This window comes from Eurytemora carolleeae, unplaced genomic scaffold (assembly GCF_000591075.1).
Source record: "Eurytemora carolleeae unplaced genomic scaffold, Eaff_2.0 scaffold89, whole genome shotgun sequence".
In the NCBI taxonomy this organism is placed as follows: Eukaryota; Metazoa; Arthropoda; class Copepoda; order Calanoida; family Temoridae; genus Eurytemora; species Eurytemora carolleeae.
The window spans coordinates 24,305-44,563 of NW_019396034.1; the positions used below are offsets into that span (position 1 = coordinate 24,305).

Genomic DNA, 20,259 nt, shown 5'->3' on the forward strand with positions numbered 1-20,259 from the left:
AATCTTGTTAGTTATCAAATATGATAATCAGTTAGAAATTTGCCAGGTTCAGAATTTTCTCTAGATTTGGAACTGAGTTTTTGCCACAAACTCAAATATTCTAATCCCTAAATCTTTGCACCGAGTGGTGTAAACATTTGATATTTCAAACTTGGAATATTTTACCATAAGAATTCAAAGTTTGATATCTACGAGTACTCTATAAACTCAACACAAATAAAATACAGTTCAGAACTTTTTTTTACATTAAATGTTTACAATAGCCTTTAGCCTTGAGAATTGAGAAAGATAAAAATATTCTTTTTAAAACTAACTATTGTGTAATAAAATTTCTACATTAACTCTATTGGTTTTCTTATTCCTGTGACACTGATTTTCGCCATTCTTTCTTTCTTTTCATTCTGCTGGGGGGGGGCGCGCCCCCCCTCTCAGGTGCTAGGGGAGGGCGCGTGCCTGGCCGCCCCCCCCCTAGTTGCGCCTATGTAGCTAGTTAAAATTCATTTAATTTAATTCATTTTTCATTTTAGGTCGAAAAGCATCACTTATTTGTGATGATGGGACATCAGCTTCATGTACATGTACTACTCCCCCTTGTAAACCTGGTGGTATGTATATACCATGTACAGTGTACATGAACTACTCCCTTTTGTATACCTGTTGGTAGATTTATACCCTGTACAGTGTACATGTACTCCCCCTTGTAAACCTGGTGGTAGGTATATACCATGTACAGTTACATGTACTACTCCCCCTTGTAAACCTGGTGGTAGGTATATACCCTTTACAGTGTAACTCCCCCTTGTAAACCTGGTTGTAGGTATATACCCTGTACTGTGTACTTGTACTCCCCCTTGTAAATCTGGTGGTAGGTATATACCCTGTGCAGTGTTCATGTACTACCCCTTGTAAACCTGGTGGTAGGTATATACCATGTACATTGTACATGTACTCCACCTTGTTAACCTGTTGGTACTGGTAGATAGATATACCCTGTACAGTGTACATGTACTCCCCCATGTACACCTGAGCCCAAAATTTAATAAAACTGCCTAACCGTGAAATATGGGTTTTAAAACTAGTTTTCATAACAATACCTGTCTTTTAAGTGTTGGGCTCTAGAGGTAGATATTTACCCATTGCAGTGTACATATACTACACCCCCTTGAAAGCCTTTTTGTACATGAAAGGTTGTACAGCTTTTTAACAAGGTTCACTTGAAATTACGTAGACACTCCCTTTAAACAGTTTTTTTTCATTGTAAACTCTTGTTCATTTTAAGTACCAAGCCAACTTTTCAGCAGCTAAATACGCTGTACAATACACAAAAATCCTCCCCTTCTATTGAAATCTCTATGATTTGAGGAAACCGTCCAACATGTATCTGTGCGGATGGGTCAACTCCTCGTGTAAAACCACCCTGTGCAGATGGGACCTTCCCTCTATGCCCTGAAGCTTGCAAGGATGGCTCGGATGCTGTTCTGAACGGAAACTTTGGTAAAAAAAAATACAATAAAGACGACTTTCGATTTTAATTTTGATTTTTATCAAGGTTTTAAACAGCTTCTCTTTAAATACTTGTAAACTTGTCATTTGAATAAAGCTTGTTAACAATTATGACTTGAATAAAAATCGTCTTCTTCGAATTGATATAATCCACGACCACTGTAGAATAATCTGTTACAGAGAGACCCATAAAACTATAGAATAAGAAGACGACATTTTATCCAATTTATGTGTATTTGATGTTTTTAGCAGTACTTGAAAATTAAATTGTGAAAAGGGTCCTTGTACATACTGCACAATTGCATTGCACACTCCTCTGCTGCTTTATAAATTGTAAATTGGCGGTACAGTCCAAACTAGGACTCCACAGGTTGGCACAGCTCGGATATTCAAATGTACACTGGTGGTGCGTTATTGGACAGATTAAAAGTAAAACTTGAGTGAAACAGTCGCCTTCCTGTTACGGAATTAAATGTGACATATGTAACTAACATTGTGTTATATAATTCTAACACGATTACTAGCGTCAATTATATTTAACATAATTACTATACAGTATATTATATATTTAGAAGAACCACCCTGCGCTGACAGATCCAAACCGAACTTTAAACAATGTAAATGTGAAGATGGAACTGTAATTCATCATAAAGGAGTTAAAAAGCACAAGGTAGATCTCTCATCCCCCCCCCCTCTCCTCCTCTCTTCTCCTCCCCCTTCCCCTCCTCATGTAACAAAATTTTAATAAAATTTTCTTTATAAGAGTTAATCTATTCAACTAAGATTTTTGGAACTTCTAACATACTTGGCTTTTAATTCTGCTCTCAATCAAATTTTTTGTTCTTGGATTGAAAACTTTTTAATGCCAATTTTTAAAAATTTTTAACAATCTGTTATAAATCTTGCCTGAAGTCATGTGAGGTCCAACAAAAAAGTCGGAAAGAGGCAAAATTACAATACTTTTTCTTTCATGTAGCTAAATATGAATTAGACTGGTTCGGCTTTGTTCAAAAATTAAGTGTGTTGTCTTAATTAAAACATTGAAGTTTCCAGGTAAAGCTGGGTTTCCTAGCTAGAAATTATATTGAATTCTATTTTATTAATTTAGGAAGTAAAAGTTGAAACTGATGATGATGATAATGATGATGATTAGATGTTCTCTGAAATATATATTGATATGGAATTAGTTCACACTGCTTTTTTGTATTCAAATCTGATTATATAATAGATTTCTTTATATTTTTATTGAAAATAACATGATTTGATTGTATTTTGGTGAAATATATAGAGTTTAAATTAGGATTAGAGCTATTTTGTGATTATTGTTTCATGAACAAATATTGCTAAGGTAAGAGCTGAAAACTTTAGAATGGGATATCTTTAATCCCAATTTCTTCATCTTAGTATCCAATATACACACTTTTGGTTTTCTTCTGAATCCTCTTTTTTGGATACCCCTGCTGTATTATGTATATAAGTTTTGTTTGATAACAAATACATATACGATGCTATATCTGCTATATCGATTGGACTAATATCCAATTGAACTAAACTCAGCAGTTCACAAGCCGGCTTTTAGAGCAATTTAGACAAATATGAATTTAATCATGTTAATATAAACTTCTTAAAAAACATATTTTATCATATTTTGAACGTTAGTCTTAATAAATGTGAATCCAAAACTTACTTTGGTTCAATGGATCAATATAGTCAAATTTATATGACACCACAAATGCGGGAAAATAAAAAAACCAGGTTTTTTTTAAAGTTTAAGAGCTCACCTCTAATCTCTCAAGACTAAATTAGCAAAAAGAGAGGATCAAGCATAATTTTCAGCTATGAGCTGAAAACTTTAGAATGAGATATTCTCACTCCCGATTACTTAATCTGAGTATCCAATGAACCCACTTTTGATTTTCCTCTTTACCCATTCAAATCAAAACCGGTTTTTTAAAACAATAATGTTTCCTAAACACCAGGCCAGTAAAACAATAATATTTCCTAAACACCAGGCCAGTAAACCAATAATATCTACTAAACAGACTACAAATGTTTTCCTGGTCTTACGACAATCAGAAGTCATAATTCTGTTATGATTCTAAGGATCAAGCATTGACCTTAATTGAGGGATTAAGCATTCTGATCTCCAATAAAAGATATTTTGCTGTTGCATACACTATAAGCCTTTTTTTTTCAAAAAATCTCAACATGATGAAGATTTTTAATGATACATAAACAGTTTGTATTAAAAAGTCAACTTGAATTGAAATTAAGACTTCTTTTTTTTTATTGTAAACTCCGAAAATTCCTTAACTTGTTCATATCTTTTCCAGCTTTATATAAAGATAGACAAATTCATTTCATTTTACAGTTGTAACATGCAGGAATCTAACTATGTGTGCACCAATAAACAAAACATAATAAATTTTTTGTAAAATCAGTGCAGGGGGATAAATATGAATAAGATGAAAATCCAGAGATCCACCACAATAAAATTTCTTACTTCAAGTAAATCAGAGTGTCTCATATCATATAAAATCATCTACAAGCTTTAAGACAAAAAAATGTACAAATACTTAACTATCTTTGTATTTTTTGCATATAAAGTTTTTTAACAATCTTCTCTTGGTTTCCATGAACAAAATCATTTTCAATCGATTTCAGGAAATATAGACAACATTGTTTTTGAAGTTTCAATTGAATAATGATAAGAAATATGTTTACATGTTTATTTACGCAGTAACCTTTATGAAGCATTCAATCCTTCTCTTTTTATCAAGGTCTTTAAGCCTTTTTAAGGCTGCATAGAAACACGCCCCTTTTGTAAAATGATGTATTTTGTATTTTTCTTTACTCTGTGACTAAAGTCAGTGAAATAAGCATTTGGTTATGTTAGTAAGTTTCCTTTTTACATAAAGTCTATGAGTACTAAAAAAGATATTAGAAGTAGAACTACTTTTGGACTTTGGTAGTAAATCTATAGCAGTTTATACTTACACAGAAGTTTAAATAAATTGAACTCAAGTTTGTTATAAGAACGCCCATCTTTGCAACATATGTAAAGTGTAAAGTATAAAACTAGAAGTTTTGGTCTAATACCTTAAAAAAGTAAAATTTCTAGAATCTGTTTTAGACTCATATTTTGTTAAACAGTTAGTAATGGAAATTGATCATTAAAATTACAATAACAAAATTAATTTTTCAAAAATAGCATTAATTTTAGAAATATAATAAAAATCAAAGTTCATATTTCAAAATATTATACTTCAAACATTTATTTTAACATAATTAACTTTCTTTAGATAATTATTTTAAAAGTCAGTTATAAAAATGCAGAGGCAGCTAGCAATCTGTTTTACTGTTCTTTTTACACTATTTCTTACAGGAAAACATTTTTTATACAAAAGATATTATTTCATTACATGGGAACTTGAAACTTTATGTTGACTTCTTCCTTCCTTTTATACAAGAAGTGCTATTTGGACTTTTTTTGATTTGTAATTGTTATAGTTCTAAGCGCATTCATGGGGCCCATATAAAAAAGTAGGTTTAGTAGTATCTAAAACTTAACCTGTCTATGAGGCACCAGAGCATATCAGAAGAATTCTTGCACACTATTGTTTTGTTTGCCCTCTTCTCTGTATGAATAAAATGTGTGGATGGATGAATGTGCGGCCAGATAACAACCTTTAGCAGACCAATAATAACCCTAAATTTAAAGTTTTGCTGTAGAAAAATTACAAAATTTGATCAAAAATGTTCTGGGGACAAACAAATCTCTTTATAATAACATTTCAAAAGAAAACAACTTAAAAAATTCGGAAAAAACATTTAGTCTCAAATGTCTGACCTTGAACATTAAAAGTCTTGAGTTATTTACCCAACATCTTCGTCATCAAAACTATATTTCGGTTTAAATGTTTCCTGGGATCACAAACACAATGTTTGTATTTTCTAGCATTAGACTTTTTTTTGTTTGATTTTAAGGGTAGTGCTGAAACCCATAAAATTTTATTTTTATTAAAAATGTTAACTTGAAGGAAATTGTAAGAGGTATTTGATTGAGACAAAGGATGAACTTGAAACAAAAGGTAAACCTGTAAGAAATATAATACATGATTGTTGCATTCATTCTCTCCTATGAATTAAAATATTAAAATAATTATCTAGTAATTTGAATTTCTATAGGTTCAGATCCAGGTTTAAGGCTCAATCTTAGACCAAACTCTTGACGACAGCTTGTGTCACATGCTAGATCTTTGACTCGACTTAAGGTGTTAGGCCCAATGAAAAGAAAACTGACCTTGGTTGGTTTTAATGCAGAATTAGCCTCAATGTTGAGTGTTATTCTAATCAATTCCCGAAATTCGCCAGTTTCAACCATAAAAATCTGCAAAATACGATATCAAACCAGAGCTGGAAACTTTAGAATGGGATATCCTGAATCCTGATTGGTAAATTAATCTGGAGATTAATAAGAAGAGGAGAACAAGCATTATTTAATCTTGAGATTAAGAAAAAAAGTGCATCAAGCATTAATTATGATATACACCATTTAAAAGTTCCCAGCTCAATTTAAAAAAAACTTCATGAAAAATTCAGTTTCAACTTAGACCCTTAGTCTTAAAATTAGTCTCAATGACAGCTTAGACCTCAGTCTTATATCTCAAAATTTAATTAAGGTCGCTTCTTCTATTTCTACCCAAGTGGTACGTACATACATGCACAATAAGAACCACAATAAAACAGAAAAATTGTTGTTTTTGCTCTTTTTTCTTATTATTTGAAGCATATTCCTATTTTCAACTGTTATCAAAGAATATGTGTAGGGAACTATCCAGTTTTAATGATAGAAAAAGAAAGAAACAAATTAGCAGCATCAATAAATAGAAATGCCACTGAGTTTTATAAAATCATCTTAAATCTGAATAAACCTGGTAAATGTCATGCACATTGAAAAGCTTGTCGTCTACCATCTTTTTAAAAATTCATAAATGTTACACTAATGGTTTTTAAATTTCTAAATTATTATTGTTAGCTCATAAATGTTTTATTATAATGAGCCAATAAGGATAATACCAAAAAGACAACCTGAAACTTTTAAAATATGAAATATGAGGTTTAAATATTAAATGCCTTCAATAAAGTATAAAATTGTAGAATAATTTTTATTTCCAGGAAAGTACGGAGATTACGCAGACGGAGGTTACGGTAGTAAAATATTTTAATTTTTTTATTTATGAATATTTTTAATTATTTTAACATTTATAGTTCTTTTGAATATTTTTGATAATTATAAATTTTTATAAATAATTTTAATTATCTTAAACTTTCATAGTTATTATTAATATGTTTCATATTCAAAATATTTTTAATTATTAAAAATATTTTTAGTCATCATTATGAAATTTCATAAAAGATTTTAAATCCTATAAATGTGATGATCTGAAGGTTGAATTTTCTTTAAGTGATTTAAAAATAAAAGAAAGACCAGTTCAGTTTCATTGAACCCATAGACTAAAAGAAAATAAGACTAAATACACTCCGCTCAGTTTGAAGTCTTATATTTGTGGGTAACCCTGTATGTCCAAACTTTTTACTTATACAGGGATACACAAAAGGGTCAAGACTTTGTAGAGACATTTCTAAGGAATTTATGCAGGCTAAATATAATTCAAAATACAAATTTCAATGTGAGTAACCTTGAATGTAGATATGTCCCCTCTATCATCCAAGCAAATGTTTTTGTAATTTTAAGTGACTCTGCATTAAAAATTGCCCCGGTACTTGAAATGAACTGGAGTTTCTAGTGCTTGTCGGTTTTCTTCTTTTAAAGGAACCAATGTGAATTGAATATTCATTAAAGAAAAGTAAGACAAAAAAAGCAATGGAGAAAAGGAAATGAACTTAAAAATAAATACCCTACTGACTTAGCTCATAGACTTTCCCATTTTTGTCTAAAATTGTATGTAAAAAAACTTATTTTTTTAGATGCCTGTGAAAAAGATGCACATTGCCGTGATGGGGAATATTGCTGCACAACCAAAGTTTGCAAAGAATTGCCTCCATGTGAGGGGAGTAAAGATTGTCCAGATAATTTGATCTGCAACAAAAACAACCTGTGCCAACGGCCAAAGACCTATGGTGCAGATTATGTTAATTATAATTAATCTATTTATTCATAAACAATCATAATAGTACAGTTTAGAAGATTGAGATATACAATATTCAAATTATAAAAAATACAATAATTACCAATGGATTATTTGTTATTAATATATAATTTGTTTTTAAGACTGTATTATGAGATTTACGTTGTAAACCCCAATCCTGCGAATTGTACATCTCCTGCCACTTTAATATGTTATGATATATTGTGCAATAAATATTACTTACTTACTAATATAATTATGGTATTAATATTTATGGTCGAAAACAATATAAACTTAGTTCGTTTTTACATATATCGTCAATAATTTCAGCTATTTATCATAATTGTATCCGTCTAAAACATTTTGATTTGACTGGAATCGGATTAATAATAAATTTTTTAACATTGGAATTTAACATTTACAGCCAGATTTTGCGTAGATCATGTTTCCGCAATATTAAATAAATTCTTACATAATTTTGTACTTTGGTAATTTTTGCTTTTCCACCTAAAAATCAATAACGATGCAGCAAATAAAAGAATGAAAATATCTCTGTAGATTTAAAAATAATCGAGACTGAGGGTCACTTGTTTCAGCAGTTTATAAATTAAAGTTTCTTGTGGTTAAGCCATTAATTAACAATTTAATATGATACATTTTTTATTTGTTCACATTGGATGAACATTAAAATGGAAACTTTTTTTGGTTAAATTTGTAAGGTTCATTTAATCAAAATTAGATATTTTACTACAGTGAGAACAAGAAAACTATGGTACAGAAAGACAACATTACAATGTATTTGATGTCGTCACAAAGCAAAAAAAATAATTTTTAATTTGTTCAACCACTTTTTCAGCTTTCAAATAAAAAAGGAGTTGCTTAAATGTTGTCTTTCTATGCCAGAGTTTTCTGACTATCATGCTGCATATTGTGTATATAAATATTGAAAAATAAAAGATTAAGTTTAAATTCAATTTTCTTATCATTTGAGACTGAAATGTTAGTGAAGTTCAGTTTATTGTATGCCACTACCAAAATTAAAAATTGAATTTTTTTGTTGTTGAACAGAATTGCCCAATAATTAATTGCAATTATTGTGTGCCACAAGGTCTACAAGAAAATTGAACAGAATTGCACAATTGTGTGCAGTCAATACTCTTGCGTTTATCGCACATAATTATTGCGGAATTGCGTGCAATTAAATTCACTTGCGTGCAAGGGCTTGCAATTGCACGCAAGTAAAACCCACTTGTATTGGAAACCCTATCAGGCAAACCAAATAAAAAACTAATAGCGCTATTCCAAGAAGTGTACAATTTGTAATTGTTTACAGAAAAAATCCCATTGATTGGAATAATATACTAAATTCATTTGTAATTGTTATAAAGCTTAACAACTGTTGTAGGTTCAGAAAAAAGAAATTCTTGTTTCAAACAGTGAATTATTGATATACTCATGGAACGTTTTACATTACAATCTCTGTATATCGAATTATCAGGTTAAAATAGATTTCCAAAATGTTTAATCTAATAATAATAGTAATAGGACACCATTTAAAATAATCAGACATACATTATTATTATAATTTATAAATGTTAGATTTATTGAAAATAACACATTTAGTCTTGGATTTGTTTATATTCATGTTTGTACTAAACTATAGTTTACGATTTAAAAATTTCTCACATATATTTGGCATTACCTATAAACCATCCTACTTGGGGACAGACGAATGATGTTATCAGCATAAACCCATTTGACAATCAATCTTGGATAACCTTAACTGTATAAATTTGTTTATATAGAGGCAGAATAATATTGGAGAGAGTGGGCAAAGTTCCATTAATTTATGAATATTAACGGAAGAGTCCATTAACGTACAGCAAAACCATTATTTTTTAAACCATTAATGAAACAGATAAGCCGTTTTTGGGAAAAAAACTGTTGAAAATGGAACGGATTTTTTTTCATGGTAAATTTCGTTTTTCTCTGCTTAAATTTTTTTTTACATTTTTTGATGGTATTAAATTTTGTTTTCTGAATTGAAATTTAATACTTGAAGTTTGTCCAGCCATGAAAGAATCTGGGTTCTCCTCAGAATAGGATAAATAAAGTTTATTTAGATATTTGATACTACTCAGTAGACAGAAAAGGTTTAATATAGTTTAACTGCTAGTTATAACCCGTTAACAAACTTTTTTATTATTGAAATTGACAGCCGGCTTTACCATTAAGGATTTTTTAACCATTACACATTTTTTGGGGGCTTTGTGCCGTTCATAAGGTAAAAGACCGTTAACAATTGTTGAAAATGTTCACTAAAAATTGTTATTAAAATTAAGATTGTTAACTCACGGTAATTAAAAAAAACAGTAAATGCCGTTAATGAAACAAATGGTCTGTTCTTACCTTTATCAATTACCAGGAACACATAGTTGTAATACTACAGTAAGGTTGAAATTCAAACTGCAATTCATCACTGGATAGTTTATCAGAGTCTAAAACTAAAGAATGCGCAAATTTTAAGTTTGAGGTTAAAAGTTCTGTAAAATAATGAGTAGCTACTTAAATATTAAACTTTCATCAATTTTAAATTTGAATTTCCCAGGAAAAATCTGAACCAATCAGACAAAAGGATATACTATCGGTAATCAGCTGTTTTTTTGAATTTTATATTATTTACATGAAGGAAAACAAAACATACTTCCTGTTATAACCATATTTTGGGTTTACGTGCAAACCTTAATTAATCTAAAACGTAAAATGTATTAAATCAAGGTTTTTATTTATTTTTAAATATATCGTAATCAGTTGAATGCCGCTTACCACCGCTGAATGATGATATACAAACAGGGGCAAACGAGGGCTTTTGTTTAGGGGGGGCACAATGTGCGTGCGTAATCGCGCAAAAAAAATTTTTGGTCCCCCCCCTTGGCAACATTGTGCCCCCCCTTAAAAACCCCTTTTTGGAAAAAAATATTAATACCTTTTTTTAATTTTTTTTGCCCCCCCTCCCACCTGGACTTGTTTTGTTCACCATAAAAATACACCAAAAAGACTACTTTTTTGGGTGTTAAAATTATTTCTTTGCTTGAAAAACTAACTTTTTGACTTTATAAACTTATCACTTAACTCCATCACAGCTAACTAAATCAATAATTACAGCATCATTAAAAATTATATTTTTACTAATAAACAAAATTTCTTCTGAAATTTTTAGATAGAATTTACTCAATCTACATATTCACCAACTCTTTTAAGCTAAAATTTTCTGGGATTTGCTTGCACAAACATTTCAATGATTTTTTTCAGTAGAGAGCTCAGACAGGGTGTAAAGCTATAAATAAGTGCAAGATCGTTAAGTCTGCTCTCCATCATAGTACATCTTGTGTAATGAAGTATTCTCTTTAGAAGGCTAAAACTTTTCTCTCCTTGTATTAACAGTGAATTCAGACAAATCCCCCCTAGGTACACCACTGTGCCTGACCTGAGGAAGGGAAATGCAAGCAGATGTAATATTAAAAGAGCCTCCCCCATGGATGCCCCCCATCAGCCTCTCAGGGGGGGCACGCGTAGAGGGGGGCGGGGGGGCGCGGCCCCCCCCCCTCGTACGCCCCTGTATACAAATAGGGATTGCGGGATTTCAAGATTTTAAGCCTGTGTTTAAATTTTAACTTGTCTATTTCGGCGAGTTAAATATTTAACCACAGGGTTAAATATTTAACCTCACGGTTAAAGTTCAGGTTTAAATTAAGTCAGAAGTGGCATTTAACCGTGAACTTGTATTTAAATCAAAACTTTTCGTTCTTTAGTTTTAGGCTCCGGTCATCTAATTATAAGGATGAGTCAGTCAAACCATTTAAATAGTAAGCTTCCAATTCAATAGCTCTTAAATTATCACTATCACAAATATCATTAAAATTATCTTTTACTATTGAAACAAGGGGGCAAATAAATAGAAAGTGGGTATTTTTCCCAGTCCTTAGAAACCATCTAAAATGCTATGTCATATGGTTTATAAGTTAATCTGATGGAGCATTTATGAAACAGTTGGAGTTTACCAGGTTTCAGCTTTCTCAGACCCACTCATCTGATTAAAGTTCTTGTATATAATTCTAATATCTATTTGTTCATTCACATTTTTGAATTATTCTCCTAATAAACCTTTTTTTCATCAATAAAAAAATGAAACTAATTGTTGCACATTGGGCAAAATGGTGCTAATCATAAATAATAATGAAGATCGTATTTCATAATTAGGATTAAGAAATATATTAAAAATAATTAATTGTATTTAAATAATTTTTTATAAGTCAGTTAAAAATGGAGAGTCAGCTAGTAATCTGTTTTACTGTCCTTATCACACAATTCCTTTCAGGAAACCATTTTTATATACAAAATAAATATATTTTTAATAACAACCAGAAATATAGTCTCTTTTCCTTTTATATTTAAGGATTTTGTAAATAAACTTTTTCTAAAAAAAGACAATTGTAATCAATAATATCAAATTAAATTCCTTAGCAAAATTTCTGGCGAAAAATAAATATCAAAGAAGAGACATTTACTTATAAGAAAAACAATCCAAACAATAACACTGATTGGATTTTTTCTGATTATGGCCAGGGCTGGGCAGGTTCTGACTTTTTTTCAAACTGTTTGATAGCGACAGTGGTAAGGCCATTAATGAAGAGGACTTTGGATACACTACACATAAAAGTCAAGAGAAGCTGTCAATCAAAAAAGCTTCTCTTTGATAACTTGTAAACTTGTAATTCGAAAAAAGCTTGCTAACAATCAAAACTAAAATTAAAAAGTCGTCTTTATTGTATTGATATAATTTCCTACCACTGTAATTGTTGGTTATTTACTTAAAGACGAACTGCAATACCTTTAAGTAAAGTTTTAAGTTACTATTCACTCTAACTGAACATTATTCATTTTTAAACATATACTTTGGACTCTTCATAAATCCTTGATCATGCATCCAAGCTTCAATCCTGTAATTATAAAATCAAAATAAAGACCATTCCTAATAATTATCATATCAATGATGAAATTTTGAAAGATTTAAAATAAAACAAGAGAGAAAACAAACAATAGACCTGTCTGATACATGTATTCAAATAAACGTGTTAAAGTTTCCACCAACCAGCATAGTTTCTAGGGTTAAACCCTACTTTAAAATTTAAACATTAAGGTGAAAACTCTAACATTTTAAAATTCTTATAAAAAATGTAGTTTGAAAAGGAAATTGTAAGAACTATCTGGTTGAGACGAAGGATGAACCTGGAGTTGTAGAACTGGGAGGTAAACCAATTAAAAAGAAGATCAATGCTTGATCTTAAGATCCACGACTCAAAAGTTGTGACTTCAGAGCCAGGGACTTATAACATTCAAGAAAATACGTCTCAGGTCTAAGCTGTCGGTGGGTCTTATTTACAGCTCAGGCTTTAGGATTTCAACTGCATCTAATTTTCCACAGAGTTGAGTTCATAAAACCGGTTTAATATTGTATTTGGCGGATTTTCATAGTTGTATAAATTAAAAAAATTTTCTGACATTTTACAATAAAAAGAATGAAAGAAGATGACATTGATTTCATGTTTTTTGCCACAAACTTAAATATTCTAATTCCTATATCTCTGCGTCAGGATGGTTTAAACTGTGAAGATTTAAAACTTATTTGATCTAACAGAATTCAAAGTTTGAAATATCAAAAGTCACCGATATTGGGTTGAAAAGATACAGGGATTGGAAAATCTGAGTTTCCAGCAAAAACTCAATTCCTTTGTCTCTACATTTTAACTGTAAAGAGGAAAATGCTCCACTTAAAAAGTTATTGGGCAACATTTTGTTCTTATAATTGGACTCCATGAACACCATTATTACTGTCCAATTGGTCATGTTCAATGTTTAATTTATAAAATATTATAGAAATACTTGGGAAGGCTAGTAGAGCCCCCAAATCTTTAATGTATGGTCATTAGAATCTATTTGTATATCTAGATTATCCTAAATTGGTTGTTATTTCTTGTAAAAAAGCCATAAAGTGTACTGCAGTTTTTTTGCAATCTTTACGACTCCCATATCACGGGCAGCCGTAGTACATTTGAATTTCCGAGCTGGGTCAACCTTTTCGGTGACAGTTTGTACTGTACCTAGCTCTGGGGACAGGACTAGCCGATGCAACAAGGTTGACGCGGTCAGACTTTATGCTTCATATAAGTTGAATTTACTTTTACTAAAGGGGCAGTGGTGCGTGATATAACTTTAAACAAATGTACCCAATATATTGCGGAGTTACAGAATCCATTCAAGGATAAATATATGAACGGAGTTGGGATCTTTTGAATTGTGGATATCGGGATTAATGCTTGATCCACTCTTTTTTCTAAATTTCCAGATTAAATAATGCTTGTTATCCTCTTGTTTTTAATCTCCAGATTAATTAACCGATCTGGATTAAGGAGATCCCATTCTAAAGTTTTCAGTTCGGGAAAAGTAATTATAGATTAAAATCATTTTAAAAATCAATGCATGCCTCAATTGATATAATTTATTCATGCCTAAGCCACACTTTTAGAGATAATTCAGGCCCAACCTACAATAAATTCTCAAAAATAAGAAAGAAACGGTATGACAATATATGAAAAGTGCTTTAGTTATCACTGTATCTGTCCTATCTGTGTAATTTGTAAAATAGTTTTTATATCCAGGAAAGTATGGAGATTATTCCAATTCTGGTTACAAAGGTAAAACATTTGTAGTGATAAAAATAATTTTAGTAATTATATTTATTTCTAATCATTATGATTATTTTCTATTATTATAAACACTTTTGATCATTATAAATATATTCAAATACTATATGAATAATTTTAGTTTTTCTAAATAATTTTGATTATAATCAATACTTTAAATGTAAATACTTCAAAGTATTATAAGTATTTTAATGCGATAGTCACTTTTGAAAATAAACACTATATGAAATAAACCTTTGGGTTATTTTTCAAAACTAGACTTTTTCATTGTTGTATAAAATTCCTTGTAATATATATAATTTTCTATAGATGCCTGTGAAAAAGATGCACATTGCCGTGATGGGGAATATTGCTGCACAACCAAAGTTTGCAAAGAATTGCCTCCATGTGAGGGGAGTAAAGATTGTCCAGATAATTTGATCTGCAACAAAAACAACCTGTGCCAGCGGCCAAAGACCTATGGTGCAGATTATAATTATAGTAATTATATAGATGTTAGAGCATATTGAATATAGATTATATAGATGTTGGATTATATTGAATTTAGATTATCTATGTAATAAATCTAGGTCCCAAGATTACTTGACTCTTAGTCTAATTTTAGTCTCACTGACTCTATCTCCAGCCAAAACTCAAGACTCTATATCTCTAGCCAAAACTCAAGGCTATATACACGTTCGTCTAAATCAACGATTCATACATTACTACTTTATAAATACAGGTAAATAGAACTGACCGGAATGGCCAGTCAGGGTCAATATGATTATAGATAAAATAGATAACGAAACATAGATAATAAAGATTGTATTGATCATTACAAATGCCCCAGGGAAAAGTGATGAGAGTTATAGTCCGATGTAATCCTGACTATCTCTCATTCATTCAGCATCAACGATAATATATATATAGATATGCAGACAGGTATAAATTTAGAGGTCTTGAGATAATGAGCACAAAGCACCATCTCTGTCGTACGCATGGCATTTTATCCTCTGGATTGTTGCTAATTTATCACTTTGTTTATGCGTGATAACACTAAATGCGTACTATTGTATCAACAATGTATACTGCATATTGTACTTAATGAAACAAATTAATCAATGCAAATAAAACTGAGGTAGGAATTTGACTAGACAGAGTTTAAATGTGCAAGTTGTACTGAATGGCATACGTAAATTAACGCAATTTAAATAAAAATTATGACTATAAAAGTACATCGAGTCTAGGACAAATTACAACTGATCTGATCATAACATAAACAAAACGCGTACTGTATGTTTGTGTTACCTTGAAATTTAATTTTATTGGTCAAACAGGTCCAGATAGCAACACTTGAACTATACAGGATGCAATACGCGTACTGTATGTTTATATAACACAAATGCGTATTTCCTACAGATAGCAGAAAGGGGAGAAAGGCATATAGAAAGTAATCAATTTGCTATAGATGTCTCTTTGTGCACATTTTTTCAGAGGTTCAAAAATTAGTTGTCTGATAAAAGCAATTTAGGAAGGAGGTTTCTACCTGCCTGCATATCTATATATATATTATCGTTGTTCAGCATACACAGCAAAAACCAGGGACTTAGATCTCTTTATCTGGGTTGGGGTCAGCCCTGGGTTTCATCTTGAGCTACCCTGGGTCTATCACAGCATCCTGGGCGAGGACAACGCATTGTGGAACACCACCGTAATCTACAATAACATGCTGACCTAACTGGACACATCTGGCTCAAGGTACTGCCCGAATGATATCAACACGTTGCAGAACAGCATTGTAACCTATAATGCTGTGCTGATCTTGAAGGACATATCCAACTCTTGGTCCTTTCACATCAGCCTGTTGGTGTAGACCATCTTCCCTTGCTAGAGCACTCTTGTGCTGGACTTCAACATGGCTTGTATCTCTGATCTTGGGAAAATAACACTCCCTTATACTCCAGACCCCTTGATTTCTTGAGTTCCGCTCCATTTGATTGAAGGAAAATAGCTCTTTTCCAAGCATCCTGTAGCTGAGCATCCTGTGATGGAGTCTGCAGTTGGGTATGTACATCTGATGAGGTGATTCACTCCAATCCTTAACACCCTCAGTAACCGTGATGGAGAGGAACATAAATAGCAGCATTAATCCCATAGGATAGAGAGAGCTACTCCATTATCTGTTCTGCCTCCCTTGGTTTCTTGTTGACTGACTGGTAGTGGGAGGGACTAGGTTGCTCTGCACCGTTGCCAAAGGTTGCAAAGAACGGTGTCTAACCTGTACTACTATGCACCGTAGTGTTATAGGCCAGACAAGCCGCCTTTACATCTAAATCCCATTCATTTTGCATCTCACTGCCCATTGTTCTCAGTATACTCACTATTGTTCTATGCCACCGTGCTATGATGTTTGAGGATGGGTTGTAAGGTGGAGTTCTAGTATGCAAAATCTTCAATTCACTAAATAGTTCAATCCATAACTTATTAACGAACTCGGTTACAGTGTAGTTAACATCCATCTTTACATGTTTGCTGTACATTGTGCAGTGTACAGCTTAACCTCTACACTGTACAGCTTAACCAATACACTTTACAGTGTAGTTAACATCTATCTTTACATGTTAGCTGTACATTAGCTGTACAACCTCTTATACAATTTTTAGATAAAATATATGAAGGAATGAATAAAGACAATCCTGAAAACACAATTGCTATTTTTTTTAGATCTGAAAAAAAGCGTTTGATACCGTAGATTTTGAGATTCTTTTAAAGAAACTTAATCACTACTAGTTCAGGGATAATACTAATCTATGGTTTAAAAATTATCTTACAAATAGAACTCAATACATATAGCTGGTTGTTAATCGTTTTTGTAAACGATCGTTAACCGATCGTTAAACGATCGTTTTCAAAAACGGATCGTTTCGTTTTCAGAAAAAAAACGATCGTTTTTAAAAACGACCCACTCGTTTTGAACTTTTAGAAAACGAATAGCGATCGTTTTTGAAAACGATCGTTTTTATTGAAACGATTTGAGACCGTTTTTTATACGATTGTTTTTAAAAAAACAATCGTTTTTGAAATAAACAATCGTTTTTGAAAAATATTTTATCGATAATTATGTTAACGATCATTGACGACGGGTAGTCGTTAACGATCGTTAACAAAAAGGTCGTCGTTAAAGATCGTTAACGAAACAACGAACTTTATCAAAACAGTCGTTTTGGAAAAAAAATTACATGCAACTTTATTGAATGTCGTCTTACATGAGGTTTAACAGTTGTGGGGGAGTTAAAACTCCTTTATATTTTCTTAAAAACTACACAATGATAAGTACAGATGCCCTTCAGGTCGGTTTCCTCTCTTCGTTAACGATTGTTAACGAAGGGTCGTCGTTAACGAAGGTCCGTCGTTAAAGTTCGTTAATGAAGGGTCGTTGTTAACGATCATTAACAAAACGACGAATTTTATAAAAACGATCGTTTTGAAAAACGAGCGTTTTGAAAAACGATCGTTTTAAAAACAACCATTTTTAAAAAACGAGCTTTTTAAAAAAACGATCATTTTTAAAAACGATCATTTCGTTTTCGATTTTTCGTCGTCGTTTTTTACAACGAAACGATCGTTTTTCTGAAAAATGATAACGTTAACATCCCTAAATACATAAGTGTAAGGGATTTTGAATCTTCTTGCAAGGAAATTTTATGTGGTGTACCCCAGGGCTCAGTTTTAGGACCTCTACTATTCTTTCTGTACATAAATGATCTTCCAGATTGTACATTGTTTTTCAGTTCTTTATTTGCCGATGATACTGGATTCTTAAAATCATCCAATAATCTAGAAACTCTTTTTCAAAAGGAAAATCATGAAATTTCCAAAGCATCTTATTGGTTTCAGGCTAATAAGTTAACACTTAATGTTTCAAAAACCAATTATATTGTATTTAGAAATAAATCTATGCCATTTGATGATCAGGGTTATAATCTCAAAATAGGAAATGAAATTATTGCATGAATAGGCTCAACTTGCAAAGATAAATATTTCAAGTTTGTCGGTGTAAAATTTGACGAATTTTTGAATTGGAATTATCAATTAGATGGTATTTGTGCAAAATTATCTAGTGCAATTTTTGCCCTGAAAAGCGTTAGAAAGATTCTCCCGTTAAACATAAGAAAGATAGTTTATGAAAGTTTAATAATATCTCAATTAGAGTATGGTACTTTAGCATGGGGGTCATCAACAAACAATAGGAAAATTATTTAAACTTCAAAAGAAAGCAATACGGACTTGGTCAGATAAAGGATATTCACAGCATACAGATCCTTTGTTTTCTAAACTTGGAATGCTTAAATTATCTGATATACACAAACATAATGCTTCTACTTTTATGTATAAATATATAAAAGAAAAACTTCCCTCGTCTTTTAATGGAATGTTTGCTCCATTTGTAGAACCTAATAGGACACAAAGTTTTAAATTGGAATTAATTAGAAACAAATATCTTAAACCTTTCCCAAAAATATTTCTCATGAGAATTTGGAATAGTGCTCCAATGAATATTAAATGCTCATTATCAGTACTTAGTTTCAAAACGAATATGAAAATATATCTGGCTTCTAAATATAAGCAATTTAAATGTAAAACAGGAACTGCAACTCATGTAATTTGAAAATCTTGTAAACCACTCTGTAACATATTATCTACAAAAATTGGATTTTTTAGTGCTGGGGCTTCTCCTTCTCTTTCCCTTTTCCCTTTGCTATTCACCCATCCTTTTTTTTCCTTTTTTAAAAAATTACTTTAAGAATTGTGTAATGTATTCGTTATTTGTTAATTTTAAAAAATAAAATGCATCTATTTACAACTCTATCCTTGCAACCTTTATCTAACTTGAAAAGTGTTTATTTATGTGAAATTCTCCATTGTTTCTTAAAAGCAAATAATACTCAGTCACTTTTGAAAAGAAATAAAAATAAACAGTTTAAATAAACAAAAACTTGGAATGACTAATTTATGCTTGATCTAGCTGGAATATTGTCAGGTCCCTAGGCTGTACCTGTGGCCGAATTTAAAGAATTTGAGCGGCGGTTTAAATTTAAGCCGCGGCTTAAATATGGTTGGTTCCACTTAAAATTGTATCAAATGTTTCAAGATTTAAGCCAGCGCTGAATTTAAACCGGGTTTTGGCAGATTTAAACCGCGGCTCAAATTCTTTAAATTCCATCTCTGGTTTAAGTTTTAATATTTTCTCTTTAACTTCGGTTTGTTAAAAAATATATCCCATGATGAAGCTGTTAGAAAGTGGGGGGCAATTTGGGATATTGCTGGTGTCCTCTTTAGTAAAAGCACTACAAAAAGATTTGTTTAAAACTGTAGCCATCTGTTTATAGTCACTTATCATTTTGTTGTCAACTTTAAGAGGTCCAACTCTTGCTCGGTTTTTTGTTCTACTGGTAATATAAGAGTTAAAAGGCCTTTTATTTCCATTCGTTGCAATCAGCTGTTCAAATCTTCTTTTAGCCTCTCGTACTGCTTTTTTACATTCCTTTTGAGCTTTAATAAAAATATTTTCATTCTCCGGTGTTCTGGTCTGCATATACAAATTATATCGTCTTTGTTTGGTCCTGATTAATTCTCATGTCTCCCTAAAAGACCTGTTTGTGCTTGTGATCTTATTCATCAATATTTACTTTAGTTCATTAATGAAACGAGGGGGTAAGGGATGAAAGAACAAATGGAAAAGGGGAAGGGCGGTAAACAAAAGAACTGAGGAGTGAGGGGGGAGTAGAACAACTAATATTCAAGCGGGTAGGGGCTGGCAAAATGATCTGGGGGGGGGGACAATGCACAGTGTATGAGAG

General features: G+C 31.5%; 3 protein-coding genes across 5 annotated transcripts in view; all 3 read left to right on the top strand.

The window, feature by feature from the left end:
- Positions 1-2,805, top strand: part of LOC111697637 (uncharacterized) — a 5,504-nt gene extending 2,699 nt beyond the window's left edge. For 2 of the 3 annotated variants that reach the window (XM_023467718.1, XM_023467725.1), the window contains exons 3-6: positions 528-605; positions 1,363-1,494; positions 2,076-2,173; positions 2,612-2,805. In XM_023467718.1, coding sequence (XP_023323486.1) covers positions 528-605; positions 1,363-1,494; positions 2,076-2,173; positions 2,612-2,656 — 353 coding nt within the window. In that variant the 3' untranslated portion in view covers positions 2,657-2,805. The other variant, XM_023467710.1, reaches the window with a different exon arrangement.
- A 2,013-nt stretch (positions 2,806-4,818) lies between these two features.
- On the top strand, positions 4,819-7,911 carry LOC111697666 (uncharacterized). Its single transcript, XM_023467746.1, has 4 exons — positions 4,819-4,888; positions 5,544-5,594; positions 6,682-6,714; positions 7,495-7,911. The coding sequence occupies exons 1-4, from the start codon at positions 4,834-4,836 to the stop codon at positions 7,671-7,673; spliced, it is 318 nt and encodes a 105-aa protein (XP_023323514.1). The 5' UTR covers positions 4,819-4,833; the 3' UTR covers positions 7,674-7,911.
- Positions 7,912-11,962: 4,051 nt separating this feature from the next.
- LOC111697656 (uncharacterized) lies at positions 11,963-14,948 on the top strand. The gene is made up of 4 exons (XM_023467734.1): positions 11,963-12,033; positions 12,906-12,965; positions 14,375-14,410; positions 14,729-14,948. Exons 1-4 carry the CDS (start codon positions 11,979-11,981, stop codon positions 14,926-14,928), a joined length of 351 nt encoding a protein of 116 aa, XP_023323502.1. The 5' UTR covers positions 11,963-11,978; the 3' UTR covers positions 14,929-14,948.
- Positions 14,949-20,259: the final 5,311 nt, after the last annotated feature.